The 12,233-nt window shown below is 36.2% G+C and overlaps 1 protein-coding gene across 2 annotated transcripts; it reads left to right on the top strand.

Annotated features, from left to right (window-relative positions):
* On the top strand, window positions 1-11,934 carry LOC103713700 (CBS domain-containing protein CBSCBSPB5-like). Of its 2 annotated transcripts, none has more exons than XM_008800710.4 (14): window positions 1-265; window positions 1,737-1,905; window positions 1,996-2,128; window positions 2,222-2,392; window positions 2,548-2,626; window positions 2,740-2,853; window positions 2,968-3,034; window positions 5,811-5,916; window positions 6,072-6,130; window positions 10,526-10,635; window positions 10,715-10,845; window positions 10,947-11,032; window positions 11,140-11,229; window positions 11,499-11,934. In XM_008800710.4, exons 1-14 carry the CDS (start codon window positions 156-158, stop codon window positions 11,667-11,669), a joined length of 1,596 nt encoding a protein of 531 aa, XP_008798932.1. In that variant the 5' UTR covers window positions 1-155; the 3' UTR covers window positions 11,670-11,934. The 2 variants fall into 2 exon arrangements, with proteins under 2 accessions (XP_008798932.1, XP_038986888.1); XM_039130960.1 differs by having other exon boundaries at window positions 179-265; window positions 1,811-1,905.
* The last annotated feature ends 299 nt before the right edge of the window (window positions 11,935-12,233 follow it).

The following is a 12,233-nucleotide window of genomic DNA, read 5'->3' as shown; positions in this document are numbered from 1 at the left end:
AGAAGAAGCTTCCGTTCCGTCGGAAACGGGAGAAGGAAGCGAAGCGACCGTAACACCTTCGTCTCTCCCCACGAGATTTTCCCGTTCCCTTGCCGGAGATCGGAGCGACTCGTCACCGGACCGATAATTCCGACCGGAGTAGAGACCAGACGGGGATGGACGGCAACCGGAGGAGCATGTCGGTATCCAGCTCGCTGGGAAAGAAGAAGCCCTCCGAGAATGCGGGCTCCGATTCCGGCCGGAGGCCGCCCGTGACTCGCTCTCCGTACGATCCTTCCCTTTGTTGCCATTATAATTCGTCGGAGTTCTTTGTCTGATCGATTCGTTTTGATTCTTCCTCTTTCCTGTAATCTTGGATTTGGTTTCAAGAAAATATGTATATATATATTTCCTGCTGTCTATTTTAATTTTTTTTCCATTTATTGTTGTTGGTGCTTTTTGTTGGATATGAAATTATTGTTGCATTATTCCCTTTGTATGATTATCTATAACTGCTTTTGGTAGGAATTTTTGAATTGTCACGGATAATGTTGGTAGGATTTAGAGAGTGAATTGAAATGAGGCTCTTGAATAAGATTTATCCTACCACTTATCATGGATATATCATTAAAATGCTTTATAGAACTGTTCATGGATGATAGGGGCGTTTATGGTGCTCAAATTATCAATGTATAGAAGAAATAGTATTTAATGTGGTTAGGGTATAATATTTTCGTTTTGTTCACTAATTATTGCTAAAATTTATGACAGCCAAGTGAGCACCACCTTGGCTATCCTGTGAACAGAAAACATGGTATCCTTGCTCAATGTTTTCATGTTCTTGTCTTGGAAGCCTACCTTTTGTCCATATACGGGCTTGTTTGGTTCGCGGGAAAAGAAGCAGAAAAAGTGTGGTCAACGGAAAAGTAATGAGATGCCTCTTGTTTGGTTTAAGTTTTCAAAAGAGAGAGATGGGAAAGTTGTATTCTCATGGGAATATGATTCCCATATTTCATGGGAAAGTAACTTTCCCATTTACTTTCCCATGAGCCAAGAATCACTCCATTTTTATTTTTTTTTCAAAAAGGCCCTTCAGCATTAAATAGGCATTAAAGACCCAATTTTTATTAAGGGTATAATAGGAATTACACATAACTTTCTCAGGAAAGTGGATGGTCAACCAAATATAAGCACTCTGAAAATCTGTCACTTTTCCATGGTCAACCAAACATGCCAAAAGTACTTTTTCAGGCATCCTTTTTCTAGGAATCTGCTTTTCAGGAATCATATTCGTAGGAGGAAAAATGCTTCCCGTGAACAAAACAAGCCCTACATGTTACCATTGCTTGTAATCTACTATGATTGTTATCTTCATGCATGGCTTTTACTAGTAGAACACCCCCTTGTTGTTTCTTGATCCATTATGATATTCCATGTCGAAAGCTTCTACTTGCTACTGTTATAAAACTTGATGTTCTGGGAGGTACAACTTATTCTATGATTTTGCTTTAAAATGCAGTATTTTTGTCATGATTATTGGGCATCAGTCAAGTTAATGTTGATGGAGTTATGCTGCATTTGTACTTCTATAACTGCTGGAATATGAATACATTAACCAATTATCCATCTATCAAGTACATAAATCTTGTAAGAATAAATTGATTTGAACTGGTCTCACTCAGTCCAATCTTTGCCTCAAAAATCTTTAAGAATAAACTTAGTGTATCTATGCTGTGCATTTATCTCCTCGAGAGCAGGACTCTAGGTGGTGAGAGAACTGTAAAGAGACTGCGTCTGTCTAAAGCCTTAACAATGCCTGAAAATACAACAGTTCATGAGGCCTGCCGAAGGATGGCTGCTCGTAGGGCTGATGCTGCTTTGCTGACTGACTCGAATGCCTTGCTTTGTGGAATCCTGACAGACAAGGTCGCTGCCCTTTCTTTCATGCATAATATACCTATGGGTACTCGCTCTATCGGAGCACATAATGCTGCTTGTGTCTTTTCTGAATTGAAGGATATAGCAACGAGAGTCATTGCTGCTGGACTAAAGCTTGAGGATACACCTGTTTCCAAAGTCATGACACGGAATCCTATTTTTGTTCTTTCAGACACACTAGCCGTGGAAGCATTGCAAAAGATGGTGCGAGGTTTGTATGGATTTTAGTACGCTATGGGATTTTTTGAAAAAAAACTTGTATATGAAACCGAAAATGTTTTACCTTCAAAACTTCCCATTCCAGGAAAGTTCAGGCATTTGCCTGTTGTGGAGAATGGTGAGGTAATTGCATTGCTTGATATAGCTAAGTGTCTATATGATGCCATTGCACGAATGGAAAGGACAGCTGAGAAAGGAAAAGCCATCGCAGCAGCTGTTGAAGGAGTGGAAAAGCATTGGGGAACTTCTGTTTCTGGTGTGTGCATGGTGAATAGTTGAAAGTAAATGAGTGACATCACGTGATTGCATACTATCTAATTTCCTTTTGCTTTACACATCATCAAATCATTCTTAATTATTATATGAAATAGGTCTCATTGCAGCTTCCTGTCTTAACTGGTTTCTGTGCAGGGCCTAATACATTCATTGAAACTCTCCGAGAGCGGATATTTAGGCCTTCTTTGTCGACCATTATTTCTGGGAATACAAAGTAGGCAACATCTTCATGTGGAATTTACATTAATTAATTTATTAGATTTTGTATGATTTTATTAAGATAAATTTAATGGTTTTATGATTAACTAGTTCTAACATCATATATAGGGTTCTTACAGTTTCACCAACAGAGTCAGTATTAACTGCAACAAGGAAGATGCTTGAAGTTCAAATAAGTTCAGCAGTTGTAACAGTTCAAAATAAACCTCAGGGCATATTGACGTAAGCTCCTTAGTTTTATTATGTATATGTTTCTTTGAACTATAGTTTTTATTACTTTTTAACTCCTTTATGGTTGTCTTATCTCTCTGTTTTTTCTCGTTGCTTTTGAATCAGTTCAAGTGATATCTTGATGCGGGTTATTGCAAAAAATCTTTCTCCAGATTCAACCCCTGTGGAGAAGGTATTAATACCCCATGGAGTCTTTCATTTCACAAATTTTGTTCTCTATGATGCTCTGCCATATGATTGTGCAATTAGCTTCCATCTCCATCCTTGTGAAGAGCATTATGCTTTAGGTAATGCTTGCTTGTGATGACAGGATGTCAAAAGTAGAGATACCTCTCGTATTATTCATAAAAAGAAAAAAAAGAAAAATGACAAGACGTAAGAAGTTTTGTGGTCATTGCAGTTCCAAATAATATTTTTTGTTTCATGTTACAGCTGTTTTGTAATGCTCTAGTCTATTGTTTTCTTTCCTTTATACTTCTTGACTACTATACATTGGTACAAAAGTTTTTAAATATTGTATATTGTGCTTAGATTTGCAAATAATTAACATGTTACCCTGATCAGATCCTGTTAATTCACAAAAACATTCAGATTCTGAGCTTATTATTAATAGATTGTACTATTATTCATCATGTGAGATGCATGTGCATTCTTCAAGGGAGGGAACTTGGATGGCTGTGACACAATCCAGCAAGAGTGCAGCTGCAGAAACTTTTATGCGCAGCCATGTAGAAGCTGCTGGGAACTCCTAGAAATAAATATCGAAGAAAATATATTTATCGTGAGCCTCATGCATGAAAATTACATGAAGGGCTTTGGAGTCTAGGAGTGTGCTCTACAAACCATTTTCATTATATATGTGTGTGTGTGTGAGTGTGTGTGTGTGTGTGTGTGTGTGTGTGTATGTATATATGTATATGTATATATATATATATATATATATATAGATAGATAGATAGATATGTGTGTGTATATATCTATATGTACATATATATATATATATATAGATGTATGTATGTCTATATATATACATATATATACATACTTATATATATATATATATATATATATATATATATATATATATATATATATATATATATATGTACATATAAATGTGTATAAATATCTATATATGTGTATATATATATATATATATATATATATATATATATGTATATGTATATATGTGTGTGTGTCTGTATATATATATACATATAGATATATATGTATGTATATATATCTATACGTACATATATATGTGTGTGTATATATATATACATAAATATATTGATATATATGTATATGTATATGTGTATATATATATATATGTGTGTGTATATTAAGGATCGTTGAACCAGTACCGGTAGGCGTACTGGTCGGCTACCGAACCGGTTCGGTATTGGTTCAGACCGGTTTGAACCGGTACCAAACTGGTACTTCTAGTTCGGCCTCCAAAAGTCCAAAAAAAATTGGGCTAGCCAGTACCGGCCGGTACGAAGGCCGGCATGGGCCGGTTCAAACTAGTACGAGCCGATACCATTTTTTAATGCCAAACCGGACCAGTTCGGTACTGGCTGAACCAGCTGGTACGGGCCGGTTCAGCATTCTTTTGTGTGTGTGTGTGTATATATATGTATGCATATATGTATATATATGTCTGTATATATGTATGTATGTGCATGTATGTGTGTTGTCTAAGTGACAAATTTATGAATGTATAATCCCTTATATCACATAACTGATGTATTGTCTTTGATCCAGACAGATTAAATGATCAAACACCATCTTCCATGTTGAGAAGTATTTCGAATTCTTCTTTTTTTGTTTGGAGGAAAAAATCCATCCATGATGAATATTTTCAAAAGTTTAAGATTCAGTATAAGAAAAGGAAGTAGAGTTCCTATAGGAAATCTGATCACCTCCAAAGTTAAATTTTGGCTTATCATAGAAAAAGAATCAATATCCTTTCAGATGGCTGCAGGTCTCCACCATGGCCATTTTAAGGTTGATTTGTATAAAGACAGTGATGCAGGCTGGCCCCACACCCTTAGCTGCCACAAGATCCCTGAGTAACCTTTGGGCCCTTCCAAGACTATTAGAGAGAGGATACAAAGTGATACTTGAGTCACAAGTGTCCAATATGCTTAAATTTTGTGAATCAGGTTAGTACGAGGTTAAGTCATGGTCTTAGTAGTAGTCTAATGCACAACTGACTTAAAGATGTCTTCACCACGGATAGCACAGGTTGAATCTGAATCTCAATCACTTCCATTATGTCTAATATTGATACTTAGACAGGTTTTGTCAGGTTTAGTCCAATTTTGTCAGATCCATACCTGGCCTGGTTGGAGGTTGTATCCTAATTTGGGACACATTCCCAACACATTTTGCTCCTTACATGGGGTATAAGTCAGGCCAGATATTGGTCCATTCAAGCCACTTGCAGGCTCCTACTATGTACCATAACATCGTGATTAGTATGCTACTATATGGATTGTTAGTGGTTCAATACCATGCCTAACAAAGGAACTCTTATGTTAAGGTTTCATGCAGTCTAAACATCATCTAATAGATAGATACACTATGAACCAAGGCAAGGTTTGCTGTCTCGGTACCGGATCCCGGACTGGTGCCACACTAGCACAGTGTCGGTACAATACGGTATAAAATTTTTTTGGCATGCCGCGTGTCGATACGCCATCTATACCGGATACCGATACTGAACCAGTATGGTATGGTCTCTCCGTACCACCTGGTTCAGGCTGGTACGGCATGCCTTGAACCAAGGTAATACCAGTCCACTACTATATATCTGTTGTCAGAGTTATTTCACAAAATTTTGCTAATGACATAAACGTACAACATGCACACTCACCTTTGACAAGTTGATATTTCAATTGCACGATGAAACTCAAAGCATGGAACATGGGATTCTCACATTGCAGGTCATGACTCCAAGTCCTGAATGCGCAACTGTTGATACACCAATCCTTGATGCTCTTCATATCATGCAGAATGGCAAATTTTTGCATCTCCCTGTTGTAGACAGAGGTAACCTTTCTCTGTGCCAACAACGTAAATAGAATGACAAATAAATATATAAGTAACATCTATGTGAGTGATAAATATGCATATAGAATTATTTGTATTTTTATTAGTGATAGCAATCCTTTTGATTGTTTCTGACATTTTGTTCTTTCAAATAGATGGGAAAATTGTTTCCATGGTTGACGTAATATGCATTACTCATGCTGCAGTAGCCACAGTAAGTCACTATTGTATTTCTTTTGGGCCATTATATGGTTTGTTTTTCCTTCACTTAATTTTCCAACTTTAGCAAGCTTGCTTCAACTGCATTTTAGATACCAAGTACTATTAACTAGTTATATATGACTAAATGCTGATATTAAGCTTAGCATTTGTCATCTTTTCTTCCAATCTGTCTTTAGTCAATTATTTGACTGGATGATAGAAGTCCATGCCTCAGAGTCAGATGTAACTTTTTGACAATTGCTGTAGTAATCCACAAAAAATGCCACTAAATAACTATGCTAGTTTTGCAATTTCTAGTCCTACAATATATTTCATTTCTCTCTTTGCTTCTTAATCAAGCCCAAATAGATGGGAATAGGCAGAATGGTTGTGGTTATGGTTCTCTCTTTGTTTCTCAAGTTTCTGCTCATGTTTGATATTTAAATTTTATGGATATTACTTGGACTTAGAAGAAGCTGAGTGGGCCAAGATGCTAGTAAACTGAGCTAATCCTACGATGACTTATATGACAAAGTTGGAGTTCACGAAAGCCAAGATGGAAAATACTAAAAAAACCTTAAGGTAAGGATAAGGGAAATATTGATAACCAGACTGAGTTATGCAATAATAACCAGGAATATTTCGTTAGTTGATTATCAAGATTCAAGATTCAATCATGTTATACACATTATTTTCTTATTAGAGAGATTGATATGTAAATATTGTGAAGTGCTACCAAGAAAACCTATTGGCTATGGTTTCACCCTAGGAATAAGGAAACTGATGAAATCATAGATGTTGAAGTACATGTTTTTGGAAACTGTAAGGAGATCATGTAATGACCTTTAGAGACATTTATCTTTTTAATTTTCCCCTCTCCTTGGGTTGGGGGGAGATGGTGTCACATGAAGGCAACTAAACTTGAAGATTTTGTTGACCATGATGGCAGTTCAAATGATAAATTCTACAAAAACCACTCAAATAGTTATAGGAAAATCTGTGATAAGACAGCACATATGTAATAGACTTGGTATTTCAATGTTGATGTCCAAAAGTCTAGGAAAGCAGTCATGCTTTTTAGAATGACAAAAATTAAATGGCATAAATAGGATGAGATATGAAACTGAAAAAAAAATAAGGTAAACCTGACAAAGTAAATATGGAATTTATCCATGTGCAATATGAGAGGTTGCCTTAAATGATGTCAATTATATCTGAGTATATAGGTAAGGCATCAGTGCGAGTCTATGTTGGATTATTCCCATATCCATTTCTTTTTAATGGACTCATTGCAAAGTGCGAAAACTAATGCCCATGTCTAAGTATTGGATTCGGGTGCTTAAAAAATTGATGTTTTATCCCATTAATGAGAGGCTTGAAAAGTGTATAGAATCTAGACTTATTTGCCAGATGAGGGAGAAGAAAATTAGATAAATCAAATCAATACATAAAGAGTTAAAATGCTATCTTATTGATGACGGATTGGGAGAATAAGGACACATAAATAAGATTATTTCATAAGTTATTAAATGAAGACTCTGCCAGAGGATATTTTTTGAGAATGAGCATGATACCCCAGGTGGCATTGTAATTCAGATATCCAACACATGGATAACTTTCAAAGTGATGCAATGTCATGAGAGCAATGCATAACACAAGCTAAGAATCTTATTCAGTAAGATTTAAAGTTAGAACATCAAATGCTTGGCGAAGTCTTTCTACTTTCTAGGCCTTATTATAAGAAGAAGATTAGACGCAACCTACAAATTTGCAGTCAACTAGTTGAATTAAACATATTGCCTACAAAATGAGGTTACAATGATTAGTGCAAGAATGATGATAATGACCTTAAAAATCCAAAGTTTGAGCACATGGTTTTGGTCTGAAATTTCTTAAAGATATACAAGTTATTTGAAATATTTTGTAAGCAATAAAAGAGGGAAAGTTTAGAAAAACTTTAAAAAATAATACATACTAAAAGGGCGTATTACACATTGCTTTTAAAGTATGTCTATGTTTTGTTGTACAGTTCAATGGTTTCAATCAAAGACCATCAAAATATTTAAAACTATAAAAGAAATGAATTCATAAATTAAATTCAAAAAAACATCATTTACTTATTTAATGAGAATCTTGCACACCATACACGAAAAATTGACACACTTTATTGCCACCAAATGCATATACTCTGGCAGTCTTGTGCGATGTTGGTGTAGAATGGACCTAAAGGCAATCCACATCGAAATGTGCAAGAAGTTCACATATCTTAGAATTGTTTCAAGGAATAATAAGTTAAATTTTAATTTCTCTTTAGTTTGAGAAAAGTGTAGTTCCTTGAGATCTATCTACAAAGCCTTTCTTGGTGTGAATCCCATATGCAATGATTTATGAATACTAAAAAATTCACGAAACCTAAGTAATCTTAATAACAAGCTTCTAGACCTAGATCTGTCATAATCAGTAACAATTGAAAAAAAAAAAAGAAAAAAAAAAGAAAAGCAGTTCCAAAAGTGGTACTAAAATCCAACGTTAATTGATCAACTTCAAGTGAAACCTAAAGGTCATAAAGATTCAAAACAAGAGTAAGTATGAATAGGTTCCTCATGGAACTGCTCCAAACCAAACTGTGCTGGTTTCTGTCAGAAAATCTTACTAACAAATTCATATTTCTTTATTCTAGTGATGTCAACCATATAGGTTGTTTTCAGTCTTAAATAATTGATAAATAGAAGAAAAGAAACTAACATGGTTTTAGTGAACTTGGGGGAAAGCATAGAGTATTGCAAGTAGTTATTTGGTGGGTGTGAAGGAAGAAATATGTAATAAAGTTTACGTTAAGACTATCAAGTACATCCATGGAATAGGGAATATTGTCAGAAGCAGATTTTTGAGAGAATCATTTTATATTTTCCTTTGTTTTCCCTTTTTTTTTGAGAGAACAATTGTTAGAAGTAGTTACAAGAAGGAACTTTAGTTTCCTTTTATAGCAGCCTATGCTCGGTAGGTCATCTCTTTACATATTTTTTATGTAGCTGCCTCTCTCTCTCTCTCTCTCCCTTAAAATGAAGAAAAAGAAAGAAAGAAAGAGACTGCTGATAAGAAATGCCGTGGTTATGTTAAATGATATGATATTGTGGTAATTGTGAAATGAGAATAAGTTTGAATGCATATTTGGATATATGGAGGATAAGGCATAATTAGAAACAAATGGAATGATATTTAGGTGGGGAAAATGAAGAGCTTTCCAAACCTGACTGCAAAGAGATGCCCCAACATCATCATTTCTTTCTCTCTTTCATTTTTTCCCTCAAAAAGCTGATGAGAAGGATGAATACATATATCTAATGGTGTTAAAACATGTTAGACAAAGTGGAAGGGCATCTTTGAGAATTCAAGATCCAACATAAGACAACAATGATGCCTGCAATATTTTATGGAATACAATCGGCAATAATGAGGGTCCAAGCTCATACATTAGGCATCACATAGATGAGAATGATAAAGTGGAGAATTGTAAAACTAAGAAGATATTATTTGAACTGAGTGAATTGATGAAGGCATAGAAACTGAACTGGCCAAGGGAATGAAGATGGAAAATTGAGTAGATTTTGGCATCGACATCAAAGAACTCATGGCATCAGGAAAATTGAATGGATACAATATGTAGCTCAAATCAAAGATGTTACTGTCAAAAGAAGAAACTGGGGAAAGAATAAGTAAAGCCATCTTTTTATAATTTGTAAGTTCAGTAGGCGTTGGTTATGAACTATATTTCTAACACCTATAATAGTTATGTAATATCTTATATGAGGTTTTGCATTATGGAAGTGAATTATTAATCGTAATCAATATTGAGGATGAAGGTGTCAGTATATTTGATCTACATCTAGTTCAACTCCTTTCCTTCGACAATATGCCACATACTTATATGATACCATATTGGTATTTGGTATGTCTAGATCCATGGGCCTGAACTTCGGGCAAATGCTAGATCCTGTGGTGGTCCAAAGGTCACATCTATGTCAAGAGGTGACCTCATTACTTCTGACTTTCAGGCTCTTTTCTTTGAGATCACTTAGTACTGGTCTCAGAAATTAAAATATATACTTGGTTATATGATGTTTTCCATCATTTAGCTATTCTAATTATCCCACATATCTCACACTGGTGCATAACTGTCACAATTCCATTTGCTTTAGGAACAAAGGCTGTATGCTAGGGATTATCTGGTTTATCCTATATCCAAAGTCTAATTGTAACCTCTGCAATGAGAATATCATACTTTGTTCTTTTTTACAAGCATATGTAGTTAAGGTTTTGCAATTTAACTTATATATTTAGCTTTATGGTCTTTCTCTGTGCATTATTGATGGGATGTAATCTGGATCTCTGCCTGTCATAAATCAAGGTTGAAAGCACAGGGGGAGTTGGAAATGAGGCAACAATTTCCATGATGCAAAAGTTCTGGGATTCTGCTATGGCCTTAGGGCCTTCAGATGATGATGACGATGCACGGAGGTTACATGCTCTAGTTTGCATCATGAGAACCTTCAATACTCAATAGCACATCTAACTTAGTCATATGGTTGTGTTCCAGCGAAAATTCCATCAAGATTGCATCGGAAGGGACGGACATAGTAGGGTCTTCTAATCCTTCTTCAAGCTTACCTACCACATTCGCGTTTAAGCTCGAGGACAGAAAGGGCAGGATGCATAGATTTAATTGTGGTACGATCTGCGCCCTCATTATCTTTCAGTCTAAAAATATCGATCCCTGTTAAAGTCCTGCATTCTTAGACGGTTGGTCATGTTGGTGGTGTCCATTTCAGACACGCGAAGTTTGACATACCTCATCACTTCCATCCTCCAGAGGGTGGGTAATGACATCGACAGGAATCATTTGCCACAAATTCTGGTATCTTAGAAATGCCTTTACTAACTTCAGCAGCAGTATATTTGATGGTAAGCCTATCCTATCAAGAGGTTCTTTAACATGATTCCTTTCGATCATGTTTTTTGCAGTACGAAGACGAGGATCATGACAAAGTCATTCTTGCATCGGACAGCGACCTATCTGCAGCTGTGGAGCATGCTAGACTAGTTGGTTGGAAGGTATCATGGCCTTGCCCCAGATAATTATCACTCTTTTATCTCTCCAATGCTACCTTGAACTCTCCTTTTCCTATCAAGACTAGCTGTCGTAAAATCTGGCTTTCAACTTTTTCTTTCGGGATGAGAAACTCTTTTCACCCAGTGTCAGTTGCTTGCATGAACGACAGCTGAATCCTCTGGTGGCATCGGTTAGTCTCGATGCCTAGTTTGCTCTGGATCAAGGGAGTTCACTTCTGTTTTCTTTTTTCTTCCTTCTCTTCTTTTTGTAGGGTTTAAGGTTATATTTAGATTACACAGGCACAGGAGGTCGAAAGAAGCGAGGCGGATCAGGAAGTATGGACTATGCTAACACGGATGCATGGGCATCGGCGTATGGTGCGGTTGCAGCAGGAGCTGCACTTGTTGCTGGGCTCGGTGTGATAGCTTACCTGAAGAGATGAGGCTTGTGAGTGGTATCAATTCCTAAAGGCCACTCATCTATCCAGAAAAAAACAGCAAGCAGAGAGGTTAAAACACGCGATTCCCAACGGCCAATTCAAGTATCCCACCAAATTGCTGTACAAAATCATGAATGATATCATAATGATGCATGTGAATGTATACTAAGTATTCCCATTGTTACTGTATTAAATCATGAGAATGTTTCAGTGCTCTGGCCGTCCTTTGGAAAAAAACAGTGAACATGCTGTCCTCTTTTGTCTTGGATGATCCTGTGTTCCTCACGTTTTTGTTTGTGGGTGGGTGCGACAGCATGGATATTTGATGGTATTCATGTCTGAAAGGATTCCATCTACCTTGTTAGATACCTGATGACGTGGAACACATTAAAGTAACCATATTGCCCTACATACATGTGCATGCAAAATATATATAAGAGCTTCTGCTGAATAGACTTGACTACGTCTGAACTGTAAGTTAAAAGTTAGGAGCCTTAATCCTATGATCCTACAAAGATTCCTTCAGCTTATCATGCATCCCTAGTGCCTTGCCCTCTAATAACCCTA

This window comes from Phoenix dactylifera, chromosome 10, assembly GCF_009389715.1.
Source record: "Phoenix dactylifera cultivar Barhee BC4 chromosome 10, palm_55x_up_171113_PBpolish2nd_filt_p, whole genome shotgun sequence".
NCBI lineage: Eukaryota > Viridiplantae > Streptophyta > Magnoliopsida > Arecales > Arecaceae > Phoenix > Phoenix dactylifera.
This window is presented reverse-complemented; position numbering and strand designations above follow the sequence as displayed.

Bases quoted from the DNA above. Each gene is read 5' to 3' on its own strand.
- LOC103713700 (XM_008800710.4), top strand. From the start codon at position 156: ATGGACGGCAACCGGAGGAGCATGTCGGTATCCAGCTCGCTGGGAAAG. The intron at 6,131-10,525 runs GTAAGTCACTAT...TCATAAATCAAG, and splicing joins CTCATGCTGCAGTAGCCACA to GTTGAAAGCACAGGGGGAGT. The intron at 11,230-11,498 runs GTATCATGGCCT...TTCTTTTTGTAG, and splicing joins CTAGACTAGTTGGTTGGAAG to GGTTTAAGGTTATATTTAGA.